Source organism: Talpa occidentalis, unplaced genomic scaffold (assembly GCF_014898055.3).
Source record: "Talpa occidentalis isolate TD23 unplaced genomic scaffold, MPIMG_talOcc4v2.1 talOcc4.17, whole genome shotgun sequence".
Lineage (NCBI taxonomy): Eukaryota > Metazoa > Chordata > Mammalia > Eulipotyphla > Talpidae > Talpa > Talpa occidentalis.
Genome location: NW_023601754.1, coordinates 5,559,409 through 5,585,276, shown reverse-complemented (window position 1 = coordinate 5,585,276; position 25,868 = coordinate 5,559,409). Strand labels below are relative to the sequence as shown.

The 25,868-nt window shown below is 58.5% G+C and overlaps 2 protein-coding genes across 2 annotated transcripts in view; both read right to left on the bottom strand.

Annotated features, from left to right (window-relative positions):
- LPCAT2 (lysophosphatidylcholine acyltransferase 2) overlaps positions 1-1,118 on the bottom strand; it is a 58,310-nt gene extending 57,192 nt beyond the window's left edge. Inside the window, exon 1 of the mRNA XM_037515807.2 lies at positions 948-1,118. Within this exon, the coding sequence (XP_037371704.1) occupies positions 948-1,118 (171 nt within the window). The remainder of the gene's footprint in view (positions 1-947) is intronic.
- Positions 1,119-3,241: 2,123 nt separating this feature from the next.
- Positions 3,242-25,443, bottom strand: MMP2 (matrix metallopeptidase 2). Its single transcript, XM_037515805.2, has 13 exons — positions 25,339-25,443; positions 22,737-22,963; positions 21,752-21,900; positions 20,682-20,810; positions 20,286-20,459; positions 17,501-17,674; positions 16,284-16,457; positions 15,639-15,794; positions 14,370-14,511; positions 10,960-11,096; positions 9,451-9,610; positions 5,578-5,687; positions 3,242-4,156 (listed from the first exon to the last, which is right to left on the bottom strand). Exons 2-13 carry the CDS (start codon positions 22,886-22,888, stop codon positions 4,053-4,055), a joined length of 1,761 nt encoding a protein of 586 aa, XP_037371702.1. The 5' UTR covers positions 22,889-22,963; positions 25,339-25,443; the 3' UTR covers positions 3,242-4,052.
- Positions 25,444-25,868: the final 425 nt, after the last annotated feature.

Genomic DNA, 25,868 nt, shown 5'->3' with positions numbered 1-25,868 from the left:
AAAACTCATTCTCTCACAATCTCGGGCGGAAGTTCTCACAGATTTGTCCCCCTTCTCAGCAGGCCTGTTTCCCTGCCGCTGGCCTGGGCAACCTCCCCTGGCCCAGGCCCATCCTCTAAGACCTTCCCCTCCATCCACCCTCGATTCCCAGACCCACATCACGCCCCTTGCAGACTCAGGGCCCCTGCAAAAGTCATCCCCTGCGCCTCCTACATTTCTTTCTTAGGGTCTTTGCTTCCAGAACTCACGTCCTCTCCCCAGAGACTCCCCTCTCAGACTGACAGCTGCTCAGAGAGCATCCCCGTCAGACCCACGCCCCTCACCTCTCAAGACTCACCTTGGTCCCATTCCTCTCGCATATCCACGCCCCTCCCCTGCCGCCCCCGCCAGACCCACGCCCCTCTCCTGCCACCCCCCAGACCCACGCCCCTCACCTGCCTTCCCTGCCAGACCCACGCCCCTCACCTGCCTCCCCTGCCAGAATCCACGCCCCTCACCTGCTGCACCCCCACTCCCCTCATCTGGGCGCGCCTGCCAGACCCACGCCCCTCACCTGCCGCCCCCCACACCCACGCCCCTCACCTGCCTTCCCTGCCAGACCCACGCCCCTCACCTGCCTCCCCTGCCAGACCCACGCCCCTCACCTGCCTCCCCTGCCAGACCCACGCCCCTCACCTGGTGCACCCCCAGACCAACGCCCCTCACCTGGGCGCGCCTGCCAGACCCACGCCCCTCACCTGCCGCCCCCCAGACCCACGCCCCTCACCTGCCTCCCCTGCCAGACCCACGCCCCTCACCTGCCGCCCCCCAGACCCACGCCCCTCACCTGCCTCCCCTGCCAGACCCACGCCCCTCACCTGCCGCCCCCCCAGACCCACGCCCCTCACCTGCCTCCCCTGCCAGACCCACGCCCCTCACCTGCCGCCCCCCAGACCCACGCCCCTCACCTGGGCGCGCCGGGCCGCGTCCAAGCGCGTCTGCTGCACGAAGGGGTTGGGCACGGGCGGCGGGAAGAAGGACGCCTGGCGGGGCACCATGGGGGGCCGCGGGCCCGGCGCCCCGACGCCCGCGCCCGGCACGGAGGCGGCCACGGCCGCGGCGTCGGCGCAGCGGCTCATGGCGGGGCCGCGCGTCGGGCGGGCCGGGGCCGGGGCCGGGGGGCGGCGACGGGGCGCGCGCGGGGCAGCGCCGGGGCAGCCGCGCAGCCAGGCGGCCAGCAGCGTCCCGGCCGGGCGCATGGCGGGCGCATGCGCAGGCGCCGGTCACCTAGACGACGGCCCCCGCCCGCCCCCCCGCCCGGGCGCGCCCCGCCCCGGCCCCACCCCGCGGGTGCCGCCCCGGGAGGGGCGTCCCGAACACGCACCCCGAGAGGCGGGGTCGGGCTGGGTCTGCTCGGGCTCAGGCCGGCGGGGCTGCCTGGCTCGGTCCCCCGCGGCTGTGTCCAGTGTGCTGGCCCCACGAGCCGCAGGGCCCCCTCCTGTTGGGGGGTGCTTGCACCCACATAGCACTGAAGCGGAACCCAGCGGTTCGCTTGCAAGGCCTGGGTGTTCCATGAAGGAGTTCGTCTTTCTAGGGTGGTTTTGTTTGTGTTTGATTCCTGGTGCACGTTGCTTCTGCTTAAACCAGTTGAGTTGGATGTTTGTCAGTTGCAGCTGAGCCCAGACCAGCACAGAATTTGTTACCAGGAGTAGAATCTGTTCCACTCAAAACATGGACAATGTGGAGATGGGTCTCTGGAGGACCATGGAACTATTAGTAGAGAAAGCAAGAATAAATAAACAAAACAGCCCCAAGAAAACCTCCCACCCTGGACGAGGAGGCTGGCCCCCCAAAGGGAAAGGCTATGCTGTGGCTCTATTTCATCCTGAGGAAGTTCAAGACCTGGTCTGGACCTACATGCCAGGGGAGGGTAGTGATTTTCCCTGCACCTGAGCCCCAGGGGGCTGAGTCAGGGTGGAGATGGGGAGTGTAACAACTTGACTTACTGCTCTGCTTACATGGGAGGTGGTGAGAACGTGAGTCCAGGCCCTGGACCAACTGTTCCTTCTGTTCTCAGAATCTGTAGAATTTCTTCCGACCCCACCACATGTGTGGACTTAGGTGACTCACTTAACCACTCTGAACTTGTATCCACATCTAGGAATGGGAAAAGATTCATTCCTACCCCAAAAGTTTGTAGAAACAAATAAAATAATGCATGTGGAATGTCCGCAGAACAGAGCTCTAGAAATGACGCCTTGTAGGAATCATGGCACCTTGTAGGAACTTCCTCCGTGTAACAGAGACCCATACTGACAGCGTTACGTGGAGACATAAGCGTCCCCAGCATGGGGGGCTTCAGGCGGGGCTGCCAGAGCCTTGTGGGTCTTTAGCCAGATACCTGCATAGAATGCCGTCCCTGTAGGGACCTCTAGGACCTGAACCATTGGGCAGGAGGCAAGAGACAGATGGCTCCAGGGCTGTCAGGGGGCCTTCAGAGACCTTTTCACACTGATTCCCCACCAGTCCCACCAGCCCCCTGGTGAAGCAAGTCTGTTGGAAACAGGGATCTCAAATAATCCCAGGCCTTGAGCATCTGCTTTGCAGCTCCAAAATGTCTACGCAGGAAGGGATCAGGCAGGGTGGGGAGTCTGTTGGAAAGGAGGGGTCAAGACCTTACCATTCACAGCGGCTGTGTTTAGAAAGTCAACACACATTTCTCGCCTGTTTACTAAGGCCAGTTGTGGAGGTGGTGGGAGGGTGGTGCTGCTGCTGGAGGGTCTGGGCTAAGGGGTAGAGCTCTTCCTCCAGATCATGCCTGGCTTTGACTTGGGTTGTAACCTAATAGCTAAGGTACCGTGGGCAAACCAATTTTCTCTGGGTCTAAGTTTACTCCATAAAATCTGGCCCACAGCTTCCCCTTGCAGGCTGTCGTAAAGGCGAAATGAATGCCCGGGGCACAGTAAGCCCGCTCTTAATGAGGGGGTTATTGTTATCCTTGTACATGGCCATTAGCAGTAGCTTCAGGATTGGTATTATTGGCAAGGAAGACACTAAGATGCAAAGAGGCAGGGAGCCTTGAACTAGGCCCTGCAATTAATGTAACAGAATCACTTCAGCTAAAGGGCCGCCAGCTCACCCACCCTCTGGCCTCTTGTTTATTTTGGCACCTCTGACCCTTCTAGCAGCCGTCCAGGCCCTGCAGGCAGCAGGATTTTAGACCTTTTCAGTTCCCTCCTCTGGCTGGGGCTGGGGCCCCTCTCAGGCTCTGAGAACTTCCGCAAACACTGCCACTCAATTGGTGTCTTTATTCATACTTGTCCACGTTTCCCATGGGGAATTGTTGCAGGGAGCGGGGGGGGGCGGCTGATCGGAGAGCCGTGGTGTGGTTGTCCTCCATCCAGTGGAGGCAGTGGGGGGTGGGGACATTCTAAATGCAGTGAGCAAGGCAACCGTCCCTAGGTGGGCTGAGATGCAACGGGAGGGAGGACGGGAGGACGCTTCAGACACCCTGAGTCCTTCCGTCAGGAATGCAGTGTCAGAGGGGAACAAATGGAAAAGGGCAGAGGAAAAGAAAGTGTCTGCAAACGGAGGGAAGGTTCTCAGGGGCGAGAAGCCAGGTGTCCGTGGCGGCTCTCCGTCGTGCCCCAACCCTACAGCTCTGGGCTGGGCCAGGCTGTCGGGCCACCAGTGCCCTCCTGAGAGTCTCTGTGGGCTCTGCAGATGCTGTGAGCCACAGAGGCGGTGGAGGGATAAGAGCCGGAGAGGGGGCAGCACCAGGGCAGCCCTAGGCTGGGCTGCATCAAAATATCAAAGTATCCCTTTGGGGGTGGTTCTGGAGGGCTGATGGGTTATGGAGGGGGAAGTGGCACCTGGAGGGGTACAATCAGCACCTTTTCTTGAGCACAGGGCAGAGCCAATCTCTAGAATCTTAAATTACCAGGCGGGGCGAGAATGCCGATTAACTATTGAGCTGAAGGCTGCCAGGCCACCCGGGGCGTCCCTGGTGCAAAGGGCCCGCTGTGCCTCTGCATGGAGGTCGTGGAGAGGAGGGGCCTGTGGACAGGAGCAGCTCAGCAGCCCAGCCAGTCGGATTTGATGCTTCCAAACTTCACGCTCTTCAGACTTTGGTTCTCCAACTTCAGGTAATAGGCACCTTTGAAGAAGTAGCTGTGACCTAGAAAGAGAAAGAAGAGAAGCGGCCGTGACTGGCCCGTCCTCAGACGCTGGCATGTGGAAGGTGGCAGGGAGCTTTAGAGCCGGCCTGCCGCCTGGAAGATGCTTTTAAACCAGAGAGGACCCCCATGAGGCTGGAAGAAGGGGTGTGGCTGGGCCTCCCTCGTGGTGCAAGGGTTAAGCACACTCTGGGTCTGTTTCTTCATCTTTAAGGTGATAAAGATATCAACCTTTTTGGGTTTGCAATGAGGCTTAAATTAGATAACCTATGTTCTTATTAATATCTAAGCAACAGTACTGTGGGGAGCACAATTTCCAAACTAAGCAGTTACCATAGACTAGAAGTAGCTATAGAGGCTTCTGACTCTGTTAGGCCCACAGAGGGATCGTTTTGGTTCACCCAAGTTTTTTGTTTCATTTTGTCTTGAGTTCTAAAAAGTTGCCAACACATAAATATCTGGAATTTTCACATGAAAATACAGATTTCTTGCTTTCTTTTAAACCAACTAGAATGACAAGAATAATCAGGAGGAGAGAAGCAACTAACCCCTATAATTGAGTCATGTGTTCTCTGGTTCACCACAGACCTCACCACTCCCTACTGTCTGCCTGACCTGCTACACTCATCTGTGCTATTACTTTGGCCCCTGTGGACTTTGGAATCCGTGACACCTTACATGATTTCATTCACTTCTATTAAAACCCTGGCACCTAGTAAGTGCTCAATAGCTATTTATTCCTGGAGATAATCCTTAAACTAGCTGATTTTAGGGGCCTTTTCTTGGACACATGAGATCTTTTGCCACTGGAGGTCAGGGCCTCTGTCATTAGCCAGCATATGACGGAGGCCCCCCCCCCAAAAAAAATCGTGAAATTTAATTGAAATTGCCTCTACAAAAGCAGATTAGACTCATTCTACAGAGCTCACAGAAGCTTCCTCAGGAACATGGCTTTCAAACTCCAAATTCTATCCCTATGGGTTGTGTTTTATCCAGCAAGGGATCAAAGGCAAACTGAGTTGAGTGGGGATCTTTGCCACATCAGCAACAAGGCATGACAAAGTTTGTCCTGTCTGGAATGGAGTCATCCTTCTGCGAATGGGAGGTGGTCACAAGGCCTCTTGTGGAACCCAAAAGGGCCTGGATCAAACCCGGAATGAATCCAAGGCACAGAGCCCAAGTTCCTCGTCCCCTGCTGGCCCCCTGTCCTCCCCCGCCCTGGCTCTGGGCCCTGCAGCTGTGAGCGCCGGCTGAGTGAGCAGAGGTCAGGGGTCTGGACGCCTTCCCAACACTGGGCTGAAGGGGCTGGCTTGTCTTCCCGGCCCCATGCCTCTCTGCACAAAGAGAGTGTGTGCTCCTGTGGGGCAGGGCCTGGCTGGGGGCAGGGAGTCCTAGAAAGCGGCCAGCAGCCCGGGCAGCTCACCACTGCCTTGCAGATCCACCACGGCATCCAGGTTGTCGGGGATGGCGTTCCAGGCGTCTGCGATGAGCTTGGGGAAGCCGGGGTCCATTTTCTTCTTCACTTCATTGTATCTGCAAGGAAACAGACATGATGGACCAACGGGCCCTCTAAAGGCCTGTCCTCCCCCAGCCTGGATGGGAGGGCCCAGCAGATGGCTCCTGGGTGGGCCCGGAAAGCAGACCAAGCCCTCAGGGAGCAGCCGCAGGAAGGCGAAGGGAGGCGTCGGGCCTGGGTCTGCATCCCACCTCCTCCCCTCACTTGTAGCCTTGAACACTCCCATAAAAGCCATCTGCAGTTACCGCTAACACCTAAGCAGCGCCTTAACCCCCGGCCATATACGTTCTCACTCAGTCCCTCCGCATGGCTGGGATGCAGTTATTACCGTGATGCCCATTTTACAGACGGGAGGCTTAAAAGGGCACCCGATTCTGAGTCGTAGCCCCACCCAGGCTAGTCTGGTTCAGAGCTGCCAGCTGTTCTGGGCCTGTGTTACCAGCTGCAAAGGGATTATATTTAATTTAATGGGTTCATGAATGTAGGTATGGCATGAAACAGGCATATCCTAGCCCATGATGGCACTTGGTGGGCGCTGGCCATGTTCGTTCCTTGCACACTTGCATCCCTGCCGCAGCTGCAGGAGCATGGCCTGGGAGCCCAGGGGCAGCCTCGGGCCCCGTCGCTCTTGCGCTGGCTGCTGTGGACAAGTTGCTGCGTCTTCGTCCAGCCAGGGGAGATGACAGTCCCTGCGCTGGAGACAGCTCGTCTGGGACAGCGAGGTCATGATGCAGAGCGCCACAGGGATCCATATCCTGTGAGTCACTGACCACCGCCAACCACAGCTCTCAGGCCACCTAGTTTCCTGGGGCCCCAGTTTTAATCGGGGTAAATATTGAGTGCTAGCCGGCACGTCTCCTTGCTGGCGAGCAGCAGCGCTGTCTTTTTATTTACTGGAGAACTTTTAAATGCTGGGCTCCTTTTGAATCCTCCGCTTTTCCGCTTACACGCAACCTGCTCGCTGTTCGCACACGTCTCGTGAGACCCACTGTGTGCCTGTGGGCACTGCAAGAAGCAACATGAAGTCTTGTGCTGGTGACGGCCCCTGTCCTCCGCAGTGCCTCGAGGAGGTCCTCTCCCCCATGGCCAGCCTGGCCCCCTCCATCCTGGCCGCCTCAGCAGCTTCCCCTCTGAGCTCCCTTCTATGGAGGTCACCCCCTCTGCCCATCGCACCCAGGAGAGCAGTGTTAATCCCAGCTGTTAATCCCAGTGTTAATCCCTCAGACCTCCTCCTGCAAATCGGACAGGCCTCCTCGTGGCCTGGAGCCCCACGGGCAAGTCTCCCGGTCCAAGTTCCCAGCACTCCGTCCATGTCACCTCCCCGAGCCCTCCCACGGCATCCTCCGAGCGACCATGGCCCAGAGCTAGGCGTCCTGAGCTTGAACTTGTCCTCACTTCTTTCTCAGCCTCCCCACAAAAGGCTGGGACGGCAGGAATCACCCCCACTCTCCAGGTGAGGGCAAGTGAACCAATTTGCTTCTAAGATCTTTTCCTTCAGAGAGAAAACGATGTCGCAGCATCGGGGGGTGCTGGCTGGGAGGGGGCGCCTCCTCCTCGCTTTCCTGTGGTCCCAGTGTTCCCCGCTCTTGAGGCCGGCTTTGCACGTCTCTGCAGCTGCAGAAGCTGCAGTAAGGGGCCAGCATCCCGCGCCAGCCTCTCCACGGGTGCGTCCTCAAGGCGCTTGTTTTCAGACCTGAAGTGGGGCTATTGTTAGTGTCTACCTTCCCTGGGAAACACCGGCAGGTGCACAGGCTCCCGCCTGGCGTGGGGCTGAGCCAGCCTTCTTTTTGCTCCAAAGTGTTTGTCTCTTTCCCTCACTCCATCGGGAGCAGCGTGGGAAGATTCAACACGCGGCTTACAGGTTAGCAGTGCTCACGAGGACCGTCCAGAGCTGCCTGCCAAGCGGAGGGGGGACTATTCTTGACTGCTACCCAACACCTAGGAAATATAGGATATATACTGGTGCGCTGAGTAGAATCTTCCAGAAGCAGGGGCTGAGCACTCACTGGCCTGAACGAGGGGATGCCCGGGTGGAGGCAGCTGCTCATCCTCCACCGCTCTGGGGCTCTTTCTCCTCCAGCGAGGAGGCTTCTGAGGTCTCTGCAGACTGTACACCAGGTGGAGAGTCTCAGCACCTCCCCTGGGAGAGATCTATGTCCTCTGAAAGTCCAGCCAGAACCTCTGCTGGGCCCTTCAGCTCTGCTGCCGGATGGAACTTCCTTGCAGGACAGGCTGTCTGTCCGAGCACCCGGCTTTGGGAGCCAGGCTTGTCCTGGCTGTGGCAGGAAGACGACTCCCCCCAACCCAGGGAGGCCCTGCCGCAGCTCACATGCACGGGGCGAAAGGGAGGGGATGATGATAAAAGTCCATGACTCATGTCTCCGTGATTCTGCGGCTCTTGCTGTCCCCGAGTCTAAGGTCTGGAGAGGGGGAGCCCCCACCCACCAGCACGTGGGGGTGATTCACAGCTGGTGGGGGCAAAGCCAGTCACGGAGTCCTGGCTGCTTTCTTTCCCCAGGGTTGAGTCTCAATCAGTTTGAGTTGTTCAGCATCTTAGCACTAGGTCTGGAATTCCATGTGACATGGGCAGCTTGGGACATAAACAGCTCCTGGAGGCGGGCAGCCAGGGGCAGCGCGGAGGTGGCGGGAGGAGGGAAAACAGTGGCCTTGGGGGGGAAGCAGGTGGGGATGGTGCAAGGACCTGGGGCAGGGGCAGCCGCAGGAGGAATTAGGGACACAGAAGGAGAGCGAGGCAGCTGAAGACACTCCCCCGCGGGCCACCACCCCGTCCCCACTGATCCAATGACCCCCAGGGGCCGGTGGAGGGCACGGGGCGAGAGGACAGAGCAGTCGTAATCCTGGCTCTGTGGCCACCTGCACGGCAGGAACTCGGACCAGTTTTTCACTGCTGTGGACCTCGATTATGTCATGTGGGAAGTTGAGGAGCAATAATCAATCTCCCGGGACGTCTTCCTCCCGCTGACAGTTCTAGACACTGGACTCCCGACCTCCCCCCGGCCCGTGGACTCCTTCCCTTCAGATGACCTGGACAACAGGGCCACCTGCTTCCAAGGCCCTGCCAGTCTGCCCCTGCTGTCACCAGCGTCCCTGCTGCTGCCCACGTCCCGACTCGGACGCTGGCTCCCGGGGTGATGGGTGCACCATCTCTCGGCTGTCATCGGATTTTGCCTCCTGCCATCCCTGCTTCCACCGTCCCCAAGGGGGGACCCCACTGTCTCAGGTACAGTGAGAAGAGTGAAGAATAGCTTGTTTCCTGGGAGCCACCATTCTAGGGTGTAGATCCCAAGCTGCCTGGCCACTCCTTGGCTGTGTGACCTTTAGTGAGATGCTCAACCTCTCTGAACCCAAGTTGCCTCCTCTGTACAATGGGAATAGTTGTCACCACCTCGTCCAGCCCTTGGATTGCGTCTGGCACACGGTGCCAGTAGTAGCAGCTTTTAGCTTTATTTTCAACACCACTGTCTGCATTGAGTCACCCCAAAATGTGAGACTGCAGGTCACACAGACAAGGGTCTAGTCAGGCAACCGCAGAGAAGAGAAAAGAGGTTCTGACCAGAAAGGCACTAGCAACACGCATGACGAGAGCCACCCTTCGGGACTTCTCGAGCACAGCAGGTCAGCCTCCAGAGTGGGGACATGCCTGGCCTCTGCACTTGACCGAGGGGGCATGAAGCTGCAGCAGCTTTCTGTCTCCAAGCATAGGGCGGTGCAGCTCTCCTCAGAGCAGGCAGGACCCCCCCGTGTCCACGCCTCCCTTACCTCCAGAACTGCTCTCCAGCAAAGATGTACGTCTTCTTATTCTTGCTCCAGTTAAAGGCTGCATCCACACGCTCAACACTAGGGGGCAGTCCCAGGCTGGTCAGCGGCTTGGGGTACCCTCGCTCCAGGGTGCTGGCAGAATAGACCCAGTATTGTTTCCCTGGGGAGGAAGCAAAGAGTGTGTCTGTGATTAGTGCTGAAACCCCCAGACCAGTCTGTTCCTCTGTCATCTGCCTTGGGGGACCCACTGAGGCCATTTCCAGCCAGTTTCTGCCACTCCTGCATTCAGAGTCCAGCATTAAAGCGCAGAGGCACCATTTTACTGTTGGTTATTCGGGGTGCCTGGCTGGGGAGGTGAGTGGGATGAGCCCAGCCTCGCGCCACTTGCCAAGCCACGTGCCTGCCCTGCCATGAAGGGGCCCTTTCTAATGGGCACAAAGGTGGCCCGTGGGCCGGATCACAGCCCCTGGTCACTCTGGGATGGAGCCGGGGAGCCGGCTGCCAGGACAGTGTGTGCCTAGTGTTGGCAGAGCCTTCGGTGCCTGTCCCTGTGCCCCTCCTCAGAGCGGGGTAGGGACCCCGTGTCACCTGCCTCCCCACCACTGCCTTCCCGGCACCCCTCCATAACAGCCGGGCTTTGCGTCTCCCCACCAGCGTGTGAGCTCACCGAGGGCAGGGCTGGAGCCCGGCACATGACAGGTGCTTAAATAAACACCGACTGTGCAGGGTTTCTGGACGCCAGCCACACGCCCGCAGCTGGATGACTTAACCACTGACAGAGAGCCCTGGCACTCGCGTCCACTTAGTCGTTAGCTTTCAAGGGATTCAATTCAAAATCTCTAGAAATTTATTACAAACATTAAAATGGAAGCAAACCCACTTTTAGAAAATTCTAATGAAAACTGTTGCCTGCCAAAGGCTCTAGCTTTAAAAAGGTATTAGAGACAGTAGCACTAAATTGTCATTTTCCTTCTTGACTAGGAATCCGAAAGGCTGAAAAGCCATGAGAAGGGAATGTTCACGCTGTGGGTGAAGGCTTTATAGTGCCGGTGTCTGATCTGACCTCCCCCAGGAAACCCACGCTTTTGGAAATGATTAAAGTAAAGGGGGGGCCTCCCTGCTGGTGCAAGGGGTTAGGACGCAGCACTATGATGCTATCTGCAGCCACTGCGGCACGAGTTCAATCCCCGGCCAGGGAGCTACCCACAGGGTGCGGCAGACCTCTCCTGTCTCCCCACTGCTCCCCTCAGCAGTGTATTTCAGTCCATCTGCCTGTTCTGCTCTCCACTGTCTCTGGTGAATCCTCTCAACCCCCTGTATGTCTGGCCTACACCCCAGGTCTTGTATGCATAAATAAAGAAATCTTTAAATAAATAAACGAATCCCAAAATGATTAAATTAAAAAAATAAAAATGAAATAAAATAAAGGGGGCCCACATCACCCACAGATGCACAGGAACTGTGTGCGGAGCCCTGAGGAGTCGAGGAGGACAGGACCCGCCCACACACCTGCAAAGAACACAGCCTTCTCCTCCTGCGGGGCCTCGTACACGGCATCGATCTTCTCTGGAAGCTCCGGCCAGAAAGTGGCCACCAGCAGCGGCCCTGTGGGCTTGTCACGTGGCGTCACTGTCCGCCAAATGAACCTGGGGGTGGAAGGGGGTACAGGAAACCACGCCTTCAGTGGTGTGTCTGCACTTCTAACCACACGCCTGCCTGCACCCACTCAGAAGCATGCCAGCGGCCATGTCTGGGGAGCAGAGGCAGCATCAAAGGAAGGCTGGAGAACTGGGGAATGGGCAGAGCCCTCTCTGCAAGATGCCAGGGTTGAGAAGCAACCTCTGCTCTGCCTGCATCTTCCTCCTCCAGGAAGCCTACCTTAACTACCTGTGTCCATACTGTGTTCCTCCTGGAGTCTCTCAAGATCATCCACACTGAATGTCTGGAACAGTCACTGGATTGCTTTTTAATTTTATATTCTTTAATATTGCACTATTACACCTACTTTAAAGCAGCTGGTGCAGCTAGTGAAATGGGGTGCTTATTATGAAAATAAAGATTCAGGGGTTTCTGGACCTCCTTGTTTCAAACCCTAGTTCATAATTTTTTCAATAAATTTTAGGGGTAGCAATGGTTTATAATATTATATGGGGGCAGGTGCACAGCACAAAATTCAGCATCTGTCTAACTCCATCACGGTCTCCACCCAAAACCCAGTTTCTACCCATCATCATACAATCGACCCCCTTTACCCATCTCATCACCCCAACCTTCTTCTCCTCTGTAACGCCTGTCTCTCCTATTAGATTAGAAGCCACATGAGCCAGGAGCTGATGGCAATCGAAAGCATCTTCAGAACTGAACAGGAATGGAGGCCTCTCCCTGGGGGGGTGTTTGGGAAGGAACGGATTCGCGCACCCAGCAGGAGCGACAGCAATCGCTCACCGCGTGTCTGCACGGTGCAGCCTTCCCAGGGGTACAGAATAATGGCGCGCTCGGCAGTGTGCCCAGCACCAACTTAATCCCCTATCCTCCTTCACCCCAGGACTCCCACCTTTATGACCCGTCCTTCCCTGGTGGATCTGCTCCCCATTTGGGTGAGTTCAAGTACTGTTCTCAAAGTATGATCCGCACCAGCAACATCAGCAGGACCAGGGAACTCATCAGAAATGCAAATTATTAGGTCCCAACTAACACCTATGAATCAGATTCTCTGGGCTTGGGGTCCAGCAGTTTGTTTTCACAAGCCTTGCAGAAGATTCTAATGCCAAAGTCTGAGAACCTCTGGTCTAAACTTAACAGAGGGCAGTGTTTCCTGGCAACTGTTACTGATTCAAGAGTTGCCCTGTGACTTACGTGGCACAAGATGGAACAGACAGACTCGCTATTTCACGTCTCTCTCTCTCCTACTGGATGTGGGCAGGGAAGCCCACACCACTGGCAGCCACTTTGTGACCCAGGAGGCACCCAGTCTTGGGATGAAGTCAAGGCAGAGGACGGGCAGTGGACACCAATATCACGGAGTCACTGACCCTCTCTCTGGCCCTGGAGGCAGCCTTCCCTTCACAAGGCTTGAGAGCAATTTCTCGCCAGTGTTTGAGCTGAGTGGAGTTGGGGTTCTCTGTTCGTAGCAGCCAAAGCATGCTGCTCCAGACAGGATGATAGCTTTATTTGTTAAAGGCAGCTCATAGGGGTTCCAGTCCTCTCTGCTCTCTTGCTGTCTCCCTGCTGGCAGCAGGTGCCGCCAAGGACAGGGCATCCGCCCTCCCGTACCTAGTCAATGCTCAGGGCAGAGGTGGACCTTTGAAAGATTATGGCACATAACCTGGCTCCCCCAGGCTCTGTTCCTCCCTGTGCATGCTGGGAACTTTCACACCCCAAAATTTCACTCTTGCATTTCCCTAGTCTCAACCCCCCTCCAACCTGTCAAGCCGTTCACTGTCCATCGTATTTGCTTCTCTCTTAGAGGCTTTGCCCAAGGGCTGCTTCTTCTCTGGAGCTATCCTGGACTCGGGGGTGTCCGCAAAGCATCTGCTAGTCAATTTCCTTTATTTCTGCCAAGCGTGACGGTCACTTCCCTGTGCCTCTGTTTTCTGAACCAGACTGGTGACACCCGAGCTGTACTGTGCTTGGGTATTGGAATCACCCTGGGGGGATCTGCTAACATGCAGATTGCTGGGGTGGCTCCTAGAGTCTGCAGCCAGCAGGCCCGGGGCAGGCACAGAAACGGACACCTCAACACTCTCCCATTGGGGGGGGGGGTTTCTGGTGTAGGAGGCCCACAGACCACTGTTTGAGCACACTGATCCAGGCCTTTGATAGGCCCTCTGCCCTGGCACAGCAGTCCAGCTCCTAAAGCCTCACCAAGCATCTGGCAAAGTACATGCCAAGCAATTACCTGCCAGCGATCACAGCCAACGTGCTAAGCCACAACGACGCATTCTGTGCCAGGCATTGTTTTAAGCCTAAACTCATCTAATCTTTACGACGGTCCTAAGAAACAGGATAGCATGTTCACCCCATTTTATAAGTAAGGGAACAGGTCCAAGAAGACACACAGTGAACTCGCCTATGATCATGCAACCAGCAAGCCACAGGCCCAGGACACCAGCCCTGCAGATCCGGCTCCATGGTCCATTCTGTCAACTACCAAACTCAAAAGACAGATGGACACATGGATGGATGGATGATGGACAGATGATGGATGCAAAAACGGATGGACCGACGGTGGAGAATGGATGATGGACAGACAGACAATGGATGGGTGGGGGATACTAAGGGGGTGTTTACATGTAAGCACAGGGGTGATGGGTGTGCCCTTTAATGTAGTTCTAGTTTCTACCTGCCCTTCTCTGGCGGGGGGTGGGGGGGTGACTAGGGCAGTTGGGGGAAGTCTTAGCCCTGGGTTGATTGAGTGGGGGCCTTTGTGCATAGTATAAAGGTACTGTGGTCACTTGCTCCCCTGGCACAGAACTGGCCATCTGAGGCTGGTAGTAGTTTAAATTATTGTTTCCAACTCTTCCCACCCCTATTTTAAGAATCACCCACCCAAGTGCATTGCCCAGTGATTCGGGTACCACGCCCTAGAGCAGACATGTGATTTGTTTCCAACGATGGGATGTTCTCAGACAGGAAGTAGAGGCTGGACACATGCTTTGTGGTTTGATGCTGCCACTTGTGCTTCTGTCAGCAGCCACAAGCGAGGTGTATTCTATGCACCTGAACCAAACCACAGCCCGAACCAAGATTCCCGGCAGATGCACAGACTGGGAGGGGCTGAAGAAATGCCCATTGGCCGAAGTCTTTACAAGCTGGAGCTTGTTTGAAATGCGACAAATATTGCCTAACACAGGCCATTTCATGACGTGAGCAAGGGGTGGGACACAGCAGCAGGGCAGAGGACGTGCTGCAGCACTCACCGGTCCTTGAAGAAGAAGATCTCCCCGCGGATCTGGGAGATGCCATCGAAGACAATGTCCTGTTTGCAGATCTCGGGCGTGACGGGGCCCAGTGTGGGGGTCGGGCCGGTGCCAGTGCCTGGGTCAGTGTCCGGCGAGACCCCTGGGGAAGACACCTAACTCAGACTCCCCCCGCTCCAGCGGTGCTCCCCGCCAGGCTGAGACCCAGGAGTGTCCAGCTGGCCTGCTAAGGGTCAGCAAGAATAGGATCTGGCCTTAAGGTAGCCCAGGCAAGATAAGGAGATGAACCTGGACTCCAGGGAGGAGAGTAAAGAGAAACTGGAATCCCAAGGCCCCCGGCTCGTTATACACGCTCTGATGTGACCGGAATCTGTCCTCTCTCCCCTGGGGAGTGGGTATCACTCCCTCTTTACCAGTGAGAAAACTGAGGTCCAGAAAGGCTGAGTGACTTGCCCAAGGGTCCAAGCCAAAGCTCAGGTTCCTAAGCCTGCACGTCAGGGCAGTTGTGTGTCCAGCACAGGGGGGGGCGGGACTGTCTCAAGGGTTCATCCCTTTGCTCTCAGGGAAACCAGCCACAGATAAGAGAAGAGGAAATTGGTCCAGAGAGACTTGCCCCATCAACAGCTGGCGGCAGCAGGAGCAGCACTTGACCCGGCCCCTCCCCAAAGACCCCTCACCATGTTGGCTTGGTCCAGGCAGCACCAGTGCTATCACATATTTGCTTTAAAAAAAAAAAAAAAAAAAAAAAAAACCCTGGCCTTGTTGTAAGCTTTCGTGTGGAAGCAACCACTGGTTTCAGGTGCTCAGTTTTACTGTTCTTATCACTCATGAAAATAATTGTTTTGCAAACTAGCAACATCGCTGCAGGCTGAGGGAAACTGAGGCCGGGGTTTGGTATCAACATCACTCCACATGCTGGGGAATTCTGCACTACGCTTCGCTAATTCCCCTGGATTCTTAACCTAACCTGTGTGCACTGGGTTGCCTGCCTCAGGTCTCAGTTCACTTGTCTAGGAAATGCAGAGAGGGTTTCTACCCTGCTGATCTCACAGCGTGGCTCCGGGGAGCCACGAGGGGTGTGGACACTGGCCTGATTTGGAAAGGAAGGGCATGGTGCTGGGGTTCCCTTAGAGACCTGCTCCGGTTGACGGTCCCCCCTCCTGCCTTTGTCTCCTGCAATCCCAGCTAGATGGGGGCTTGCTGGCACACCACCCCCTCCAGCCTCCACCCCCAGGCCTGAGCTGAGGCTGCCCCCACACCAAGGCTCACCGTAGAGCTCCTGAATGCCTTTGATGTCATCGTGGGACAGCCGGAAGTGCTTGGTGAAGGTGTAAATAGGGGCCATCAGGGCACCCGGATCCTCGGAGTGCTCCAGCCCCATTGCATGGCCAAACTCGTGAGCCGCCACCAAGAATAAGCTGTACCCTGAGGGCCGAGGGGGCAGGACGGGGCAGAAAGACAGGGAGAGCAAAGAGAGGGGAGTCAGGCTGGGCCCGTGGAGACAAGGAGGACATCCCCATGGAGGGGTCGAGGGCCCGAAAAGTGGTTCGGATCGACTTCTCCTAGTCTGAGAATCCTGAGATCAGGCTTTCGCCCATTGCTTCCAAGTCAGTGGGGCAGGGAAGGCTCTGGGGTGCCCCTGTGCCGTGTGGACAGGGGCTGTAGACAGGCCTCTCCTGTCCTCTTGTCCCCAAAGGCAGCAGGAGGGACAGGACCTGGTGAGTCCTCTCTGGGGGGGGGGGTCACCGTGCCCAGTGCAGAGACATTTGGGGCAGGGACGGGGGCACCAGCACACTCTTATTTTGGAGGCTGGCAGGCGGGCACCTCAGTAGGGCACCTACCCCGACCAGCGACCGGCCGGGTCTTCCCCAGGGGGCAGGTGCCTGGGGCAGGGTCCCCCCAGGGGGCGCCCACCTTGGTCGGGGCAGAAGCCCCACTTGCGGTCGTCATCGTAGTTGGCCGTGGTGGCGCACCACATCTTCCCGTCGCTGCGCCCCGCGCTGGTGCAGCTCTCGTGCTTGCTGCCCAGGAAGGTGAAGGGGAAGATGCAGGGGGCGCCCTCCGAGTTCCCGCCGACGGTGGACATGGCTGTGGGAGGGGCCGAGAGTCAGCGGGTGGGGGCGGAGGCCACCGCCAGGACGCAGTGGCCCCAGTGGCCGTTAGCAGAGCAGAGGGTGGGTGAGCGCGCTCGGTCCTGTGCGTCGGGCCCAGTGCTGCACGCAGGGGTCAGCCTCCTCGCCCCAGCCTGGCACCACCCCTGTGTGACGGAGGTTTGCCGGGACAGACAGGCTGGCAGGAGGCAGGGCTGGGGATTCACAGCCAGGCAGCGGCATTCCGGCATTCCGGAGTTTCAACCGGCCTCCGGGGATGAGGACAGGGGGGCCAGCGGCCGAGGGGGCCACGCATTTCCCTGGACTGAGCTGCATCGCCCTGGGGCCCTTGGGAAGGCCAGCTAGAAGCTTCTCAGTGGAGGACGGAGGGAGGAAGCAGAGAGAAGGGGAGCAGGAAGCAGAGATGGGAGGACGCAAAGAAGGAGGGATAGGTGGACGGGCCGCCTTACTGAAAAGCAGAGACGGGGGCTCCCCGGTGGCGCAGGGGCTAAGCCTCAGCGCTATCAAGCTATGGGCAGCCTCTGCAGCACGATTTCGATCCCTGCCTGCCAGGGAGCTACCCGCATGGCGCAGCAGACCTCTCCTGTCTCGCCCGCTGCTGCCCTCAGCAGTGCATTTCAGCCAGTCTGCCTGTTCTGCTCCCCGCTCTGTCTCTGGTGAGTCCTTCACCTCCCGCACCTCTGGCCTGCACCCCAGCTCTTGTATGCATGGATAAATAAATCTTTTTAAAAAAGAAAAGAAAAGCAGCGATGAAAAGACAGATGCAGACCGGGACGAGGAAAGGCGGGAAGGAGAAACTTGGAGGTCACACAGGAGAGAAGCGACTGCCCAGAGGCTCAGAGGGGCGCCTGCCTCGGACATCCAGCTTCACCAACTTGGCCGAATTGGCTGTTGGTGCCCAAAGCCTTGGGTGCCCCCGCATGGGGCTGCTATGCCCAGCCCCAGTCCTGGGAGGGAGCCGGGGCTCTTGTGGGTGTCCTACAGGGTTCCCGGGAGGCCCGGGCAGGGCGCGGCACCCACCGGTCTCGGGGCAGAAGCCGTACTTCTTGTCGCGGTCGTAGTCCTCGGTGGTGCCGCACCAGCGGTAGCCGTCGGTGCGGCCCTCGGTGGTGCAGCTGTTGTAGGACGTGCCCTGGAAGCGGAACGGGAACTTGCAGGGCTGTCCGTCGGCGTTGCCGCCCATGGTGAACAGGGCTGGGGGCGAGACAGAGAGCGGGGGTGCGGGTGTGAGAGGACGCCGCTGCTCACCCCAGCCCGCCCGGACACGCGCGGGCAGAGCCGGCCGGCCCACCGCCACGGCTCACACCCGCGAGGGCTGCTGATGTATTAGAAACGGTCTCCGCTGGGTGCTGAACTGGCTTTTCGGAGCGCCCTGATCATCCCCGCCTCCAGGCTGAGCCCATCCTCCTGGTAATGAAATGGTTAGCACCTGGCACACAGCAGGCGGCTCCAGAACCCTGCCCCAGCGCCCAGGCCACTGTCCAGCTGGCCCGGGGATGCCCACACCATCCTCTGTGGTCAGCAGGATGAAACTGGATTGCCGGGGATCGGGGTAGATGGGGAAACCGAGGCCCCAAGGCCGTTGGCTCCCGGGCTGCTCGTGGTCACACAGTGGGGAGGACCGGATGAGGGTCACTGCAGTTTTACTGAGCACTGAAAAACTCACTCATTGCAACCTCTCTTGCTAGTTTCCGTAATGAACTCACGCACACTCGCACGCAAGCACACACGTGCAGGGAAAGCACGGCCTCCTTTGCACCCTGGCTCTTTCCCGGATGACCCTGCTGCCGTCCCTGCAGGGGGAGGAGGCAGGTGGTGCATTCGGGACCCTTTTCAAACACACCCAGGCTCCCACTCTGAATACTCACAAGACAGGGGCCACGATGGGAGAGTTTGGGGACAGAGTGTGGGTCAGAGCCTGGGCTGGCCTGTCTTGGGTTCTTCTGTGCTCCCCTGTGCCCTCATCCACCCCCAAAGCTACAAAATGGTGCGTCTCTGGAATTGCCAACTAGCAAAACCACAAATGCGTAACCAGGACCATCTGTGTACGACGGCGCCAGAGGTGACCTCACCAGCCCCTGTTAACTCCACCATGACTGAAGGGGAGCCCAGTCCAGGAGCCCCCTACTGTAGGACTCGGGGTGCTGCCCCCTCACTGCCCCCTCCTCCCACCAGAGACCCCCTCTGCAAGGCCAGAGACCAGGGCACGGAGGGAGGAGGCAACACCGCAGCCAGATGCCTTCGTGGAAAAGGCAGAGGGTTAACCTCCATGGAGGCCGGCCTCTGCCTCTGGCCTCTTATCAGCTGCATTTCTACCACCCGGGAAGCCCCCAGCTCTCCCCAGAGCCTACCCTGACGAGGTTGGAGAGCTCAGACACTTACTCAGCAGTCAGGAGGGGCTGAGTAACCAAAACCTGCCCCGAGACCCCAATGAGCATGTGCTGCGTGTTCTTGTATCTGGCTGAACACCAAGCAAGTGGCTAATGGCCAATGCCGGGGAAAAGTCCTCCCCAAACTTATGAATTACAGCTGTTCCCACTCTTATTATCAGAGCTCTCTGGGCTAGTCACAGGGTTTGCACACAGCAGGGTGGACAATGCCTGACTCGGCCTCCCTGGTGGCCTAGGGGCTAAGTCTCAGCACCATCACCACCGTGGCCTGAGTTCGATCCCCGGCCAGGGAGCTACCCACGTGGCACAGCAGACCTCTCCTGACTCGCCCGCTGCTCCCCTCAGCAGTGTGTTTCAGTCGATCTGCCTGTTCTGCTCCCCACTCTGTCTCTGCTGAATCCTCTCACCCCCTGCACCTCCGGCCTGTACCCCAGTTCTTGTATGCAAATAGAAATAAAATTTTGAAAAAAAAACCCTGATCCCCTCCTAAGAAATGCCAACGATTGAACACATTAATTTAAACATTTCTGACTTATTAAGTGCCAGTGGCTTAACATAAGGTTGACCTTTGGCACTGAAAGTGTAAATGGGAACACGAACAACTGGTTATTTGTTTCTTTCCTTCCGGATGGCTGCTGCTCTGGGTTCAGGGGCATAATTCAGAGATTCACAAAGAAGTATTTGGAAGAGCCATTGGCCTTTGTCTCCGCCCCTCCCCCACCGATGTTCTGGGCTTTTGATATCTAGAATCACCAAATATGAGGACTGGATTGAGTGTGACACTCTCTATATATGATAATCTACACTGCGTTTTCTACTGAGTCCTGATTGTGAGGTGAGACGGGGACATCTGGGAGCACGCACGTCCGCATACACTCACCCCTTTGGAAAACGCCCCATCATCGTGGTTTCAAAATATCTGAAACTTTTGCCTCATGCATTAACAAAAACACATCCACAAATACTAAGGCCAGCCTCACGCCCGTGCAAGACACAGAGATGGATGGGAAGCCCCAGACAGATGAACAGACAGACAGACGGACACACGAGCAGAGTCAGGACCAGGATCAATGGATGAAATTCCAGGGTGCGTGTCCCCGGCCAGGAGTCTTGTCCTCTAATCCCACCGTCAGGCTGATCCATCCAGATGTGTCCTCGTGCCCTGGCTGGAGGGCAGAGGGCTCTCGAGAGAACCAGGGGGCATCTTAAGAGTCTATTTCATCCTGGTGTATGTTAGGAAAAGTAACCAGAACATCGCACCTGTGACTTCACAGCCGTGATCGCTGATGCTGAGACTCAGGAGAGCAGAGCAGGCCCGACGGAAGTATTCAACACACAGCTGTGCAGCTGCGGGGCACACGGCAGCGCTTACCTCAGCATGGTGGGGCCCGGGGGAGCAAACGGGGGCCGCTCACCTTCATGGGGACAGAAGCCATATTTGCCCTCCTTGTCGAAGTCGTAGGTGGTGGCGCACCAGAGGAAGCCGTCGCTGCGGCCGGTGTCCGTGCAGCTGTTGTACTCCTTGCCGTTGAACAGGAAGGGGAACTTGCAGTACTCGCCGTCGGCGTTCCCGTACTTGACGCGGACCACTGGGGGCGGCGGGGAGGGCCAGGTGAGCCCTCCAGGCCTTTCCCGGAGCCCCCAATCCCTACTTGCCCCGTGCGTCACCCCCCCACTGCCATCTGGGGGTGCCACCGGGGTGGGCGGAGCGACTGCGGTCGCCAGGGAAGCCCTGTCCTCGTTGCTGGGCGACAGGGAGGCAGACGGCGGGTGTGGAGGGGGCTGGCGGCCCGCGGACGGTTGCTTCTCACCTTGGCCTTCTCCCAGGGTCCACAGCTCATCGTCGTCAAAGTGGGAGTCACCCCCAACGCCAACACCCGGAGCGAAGGCGTGCGCCAGGAGGCCGTCCTTGCCGTCGAAAGGGTAGCCGTCGCCATGCTCTGAAAGGCACACGGGTCTCAGCTCCTGGCCGGCCGGCTGCACCCTGAGCCCCAGCCACCCCCTGGCGTGGTCGAGGCCCTCCAGCCCACGTCTCCCCTGTCTTTGTGGGGTTATCAGAACTGGGGCCTCGAGTCAGCAGAGTTGCCGGCTTATTACCATCCATGGTCTACACCGCTCACTCAAGCTCCCTCCACCTTCAGTGTCTACACGGTGCCAATGACACCACACCTACCACACGTCTACACTGTCACACCAGTGTTCTCCTTTCTCACTGGTAAAGTCCCCAGTGTCTTCACCACCTGCCCTCACGTCACTGGGCCATATGTCGATCGCAGCGGAACCCTCCCGTCTGCTGGGCCTCCAGGTCCCGACCACCCACCCACGTCTGTCGTGTTTCCTGTGCCATCTGCTCTCATCCCGACACCATTCACACCGTTTACACCGTCTACACTACCCACCTTCTAGTCTGCTCCTACCAGGCTTCACCACCTGCCCACATGGCGCCTTGATCCGGCCTTGCTCCACCTAGTCCACGTCTACACTGCCTGGGTCCTCTCGTATCGAGAGTGGCTCAGTTTACCAGTGTCATCCAGTGGAACTTTCTGTGACCACGGCCTGTCCTTTGTGCTGTCCAACTCACTGGTCAGTAGCCTCACGTGGCTAAATTTAAATTTCTTCTAATTTTAGCTCACTGTAAGTGTGAACTGCCCTGCATACTGAGGGACAGTCCGGGCAGGCACTGGCTTCAGGTTACCCCGCATCCCAGGTGGACCCAGCGGCACCCCATCTTCCCACCATTAATGTGGCTTCTTCCTACCCCACTCCCCAGCGTCTGTGTCCTCTATTCTCCTATCTGAGCTGCCCACAGGGTCCCCAGCTTCCCAAATGTTCAGATCGCCCCCTCTCTTTGCTGACCCCCGCCGGCCCCTCTTCTGCCTACCCAAGCGGCCAAAGTTGATCATGATGTCAGCCTCTCCATCATGGATTCGGGAAAAACGCAGGGGTGTGACATCACTCCAGACTTGGAAGGCACGGGCGAAGGCGTCATCCACGGTCTCGGGGTCCAGATCAGGTGTGTAGCCAATGATCCTGGGGGCAGGTGTGGAAATGCACGTGAGTGTGTGTGTGCAGAGGAATGTAAGCATGCACTTGCGCATGAGTGTCTGCACGTGTGTGAGTGTGAGAGAGCGTGCAAGGCTGTGTGCATGTGCAGTATGTGCAAAACCAGACACTGCACACACACACACACGAGTCAGTGTGCAATGTGTGCATATGAGCGTGTCTGCACGCGAAGGGAGCTGGGAGTGCATGCTGAGCAGAACTCAGCGTGCATGTTCAGCGAGAAAGCAAACATCCAGACTAGAATGCCTTAGGGCCCATGATTCTTACACCAGCCAGCACCTGTGGGTCCTGGCAGGGGAGTCTCATCCCTCACCCCCGGCTGGAGGAACAGGGTCATAAATAGTGCATTGTGGGCCACAGGGCAGAGACCCCACCTTGGAGCCCTGCACTAGCTGTGCAAAGCAGCTCTCAGCCCAACCCACAACCAGCAACAACCCTCTAAGATTGAACCCTACTAGCAACCAGACCTTAAGTTGCCTCCACCAGCCCCAAAGACCCCACATAATGACAACAGCCTGCTGGCCGGGATCTAGCTTAGTCCCTCTCTGCTGGCCGGGATCTAGCTTAGTCCCCAGGCAAGTCTAGGAGGAAGGTTTTCCTGGCCCCATGTGGCTACAAAGCCAAGGCTCCGAGCACGGAGATGGCCCTCGAAGGCGAGAGTGAAACTCCAGGCCTGTCTGCCTCTAGTTCCTGAGACCTTCATGCACACGCTCCTGAGACACCTCTGGGGATCATGAGTGGGGAGAAGAGCCGGTCCCAGGGGACCCAGCGCCCAGCCGTGCCCCCCGCGCCTGTCTTGGCACCTGTATGTGATCTGGTTCTTGTCCCACTTGGGCTTTCGGGGGAAGAAGTTGTAGTTGGCCACGTCGGGGTTGCCGCAGCGCGGCTTCCGCATGGTCTCGAGGGTGTTCTGGTCCAGGTCACCGGTCTGGGGCAGCCCGAAGAACTTCTGCATCTTCTTCAGCGTGTCTTTCAACACAAACAGGTTGCAGCTCTCCTTGGGGCAGCCGTAGAAGGTGTTCAGGTATTGCTGGAAGACAGGGGCGCCCACAGGAAGCAGCCACGTTAGGGCGGCCGAGCCCCGGCCACGGCAGCTGCGTGAACCTGTTCCCACTGCAGCCCAGTGCACAGGACGTGATCCAGGGACTCGGGGGCACTGGGCGGAGTCCTGGGCTCCCCAACGAGCTCTGTCACCCACTAGTAGTTGTTGGGAGACGGCTGCCTCGCGCTGAGGACTTACTCAACCAGCATGTGTTAGCTCGCGTCATGCTCGTAGCCACAATGTAGGAGCATTACTCTCCCGACCACAGGGAGGAAGCACCCAAAGCACAGAGAGGTGAAGGCACCTGCCTGAGGCCACACGGCTCACAAATGGCAGCGCTGCATCTGGACCCAAGCACTTTGGCTCTGAAGCCCAAGCTCTGACGTGTCAGTCTCGTCCACCCCTCTGGACCTCCACCATCCCTTTCACTCCATCCACCTGCTGGTGACATAGGGGTGATTTCCCTGCCTTTTCTAGCTCAGACCAGGGGCTCTGACACCCATGGGTTCAAATCCTGGAGCTGCCATTTCTAAAAAGGAAAGAATCCTGTCCACCGGGGGCGAGGCTCCAGCAGAGGTTCAGAGACCAATCAGCTCATTTATTTGTGCAACAGATACTTTCTGGCCCCCTCCAGGGGCTAAGCCCTGTACTATCGCCAGGAATACGCTGGTAAACACAATAGACCTTTCTAGTCTCTGGGTTCAACCCCCAGTGTGGGAAAGCTAATGGATCACAGATAAATGCAAAATTGGAAATGTGGTAAGTGCACTGGAATGGCGCGAGGAGACCAGACACCTCTCTACAGGGCCCCTAACCTTGTTTAGGGGGTAGCTAAGACAGAGCAGGCATGATCATAATAATGACTAATATTTTTTGAGTGTTTCCCAGGTGCCAGGCACCCTTCAAAGCATCTAAGAGGATCGCCCCTTTAACCCTGAGATGGGAGCCCTGTGGCCCCAGTTTGCAGACCCTGACAGTGAGTCCAGCCCCTCGCCTAGATGACTTGGCCAGTGGTTAGGGCAGAGTCCGGAGCCGGTCCTCTCAAATCCCCCACTGCATCGCCTCTGGCAACATGGGCTTCCATATGCTGTAGATGTGGGGACCCAGGGGGCCTCCTCATTGACTCAAGCTCCACCTTCACCCCCACCCAAGAGCCACATGTTATGTGGACCCCGTTCCAGACCCTTAAAAATGTTAACTCTCTCAACCCATCCACGGGACATCCTCAGGAGTTCGCAGGGGGACCAGGGGGCATGGGGTCGAGTCCCGGGCGTGTTGGAGAGCAAGCTTAAGTGGAGGAAGGTTTTGGGGGGCACTAAAAAGATAAGGGGGGCTGTCTAGTGGGCTGAAAGGAGCATCTCGAGGGGTTCCCCAAGGGAGGGGCTTACAGAGTGCAGGGTGCCCTGCAGCAGCCCCCAGCCCCCAGCCCAGCCAAGGCGTCCCTCCAGCCTGGCGCGCGCGCGCTCGCAAAACAACCTCTGAGGCGCAGCGCGGAGCCGGGCCAGCAGGGCGGGCGCGCTGGCCGCTCTCCGACCCGAGGGGGGCTCCGTCCGCCCCCGCCCCACGCGCCCGGCCTCCGCGCCCGCCCCTCCTCCGCCGGGCCGGCCAGTTCTCCCCTTGGGTCCTCTTGACCCTTCGCAGAAGTTCGAGGAAACTCCCCGAGGTCCAGCTCCTGACCCTCCGGCCAGCGGGTGCCTCCAGCCCGCGAGCCCGCCGCCTCTGCGCGCTCCTCCCGACCCGATTATTTGCCAGCGGTCCCCGCGAGTGATGTGTCCAAGGCCCTTTTCCAGATGCGCGCCGGAGTCCCAGATGTTCGCCAAGCCCCGTTTCGCCCCGAGCCCCCATCTGCCTGGGTGCAGTTTTGCCCAAATTGTGGCCCAAGGACCCTCTTCCCGAAGCCCCAGAGGGGGTTCAAAGATCCCCCACCATTTGCACTGGCGACCCCTCGCAGCTTTTGGCCAAAGGTCTCCCTGGAAGTGTCTCCTGTTAGCCAAGCTCCCCCCAAACCCCCCTCCCCCCGTCCAGCCCCCCAAAGACCAGACAAAGTCCCCTTTCTTTATAAAAAGGGCGCTCCCCAGGGGTTCGCCAAAGCGCCCCCTCCCTTCCCCTCCCGCCCATTTCTCGCCTCCCGCTGCGTCCCGAAAAGTTGTCAGGTTGTTGGGGACGCGCTTCCCCCCGCAGCGCGCGCCCGGGGCGGTCCCGAGCCCCTCAGAGCCCCCCAAACTCCCACCCCGCCTCCCGCCGTGCCCCGCAGCCCCTCCCCTCGCGCGGCGCCCTCGGGGGGCAGCCAGGTGGCGGGGGGACCCCCATCTCCGCTCCCGAGGTGGCCTAAACTTGGCGGCCGGCACAGGCGCGCCACTCACCACGGCCAGCTCTTTGTCCGTTTTCGGGGCGACGTCGCCGGGGAACTTGATGATGGGCGACGGCGCGGCGGCCGCCCGGCCCAGCAGGCAGCCCAGGACGCACAGCGCCCGCAGGGGCCCGGCCAGCGCGCCCCGGGCCATCCGCGCCGCGGTCATGGGGGGTCCCGCGCGCCGCGCGCGCCGGGGAGGCTGCGGCTCGGGGGGCTGCGTGGCCGCCTGGCTGGCGCCTGCTCCGCCGCGCTCCGAGGGGCCGCTCGGCTGGCGGCTCCGGCTCCGGCTCGCTCGGTCAGAGGCGCCTGGCCGGCCCCCCGCGCGCCGCCAGCCCGCGCCGCCTCCTGTTCTGGCCGGCGCTGGCGACCCTTTGTATGCTCCGAGCCCCAGATGCGCAGCGCCAGCCCCGCCGGAGGAAGTCTGCAGCAGCGGAAACCGGGGCGGGCGGCCGCCAGATGTGGCCGGCTGGGCTGGGAGGGCGCTGCCAGCGCGGGAGGGGGGCGCGCGGGCCCGCCCCTGCCCGCCCCTGCCCGCCCCGC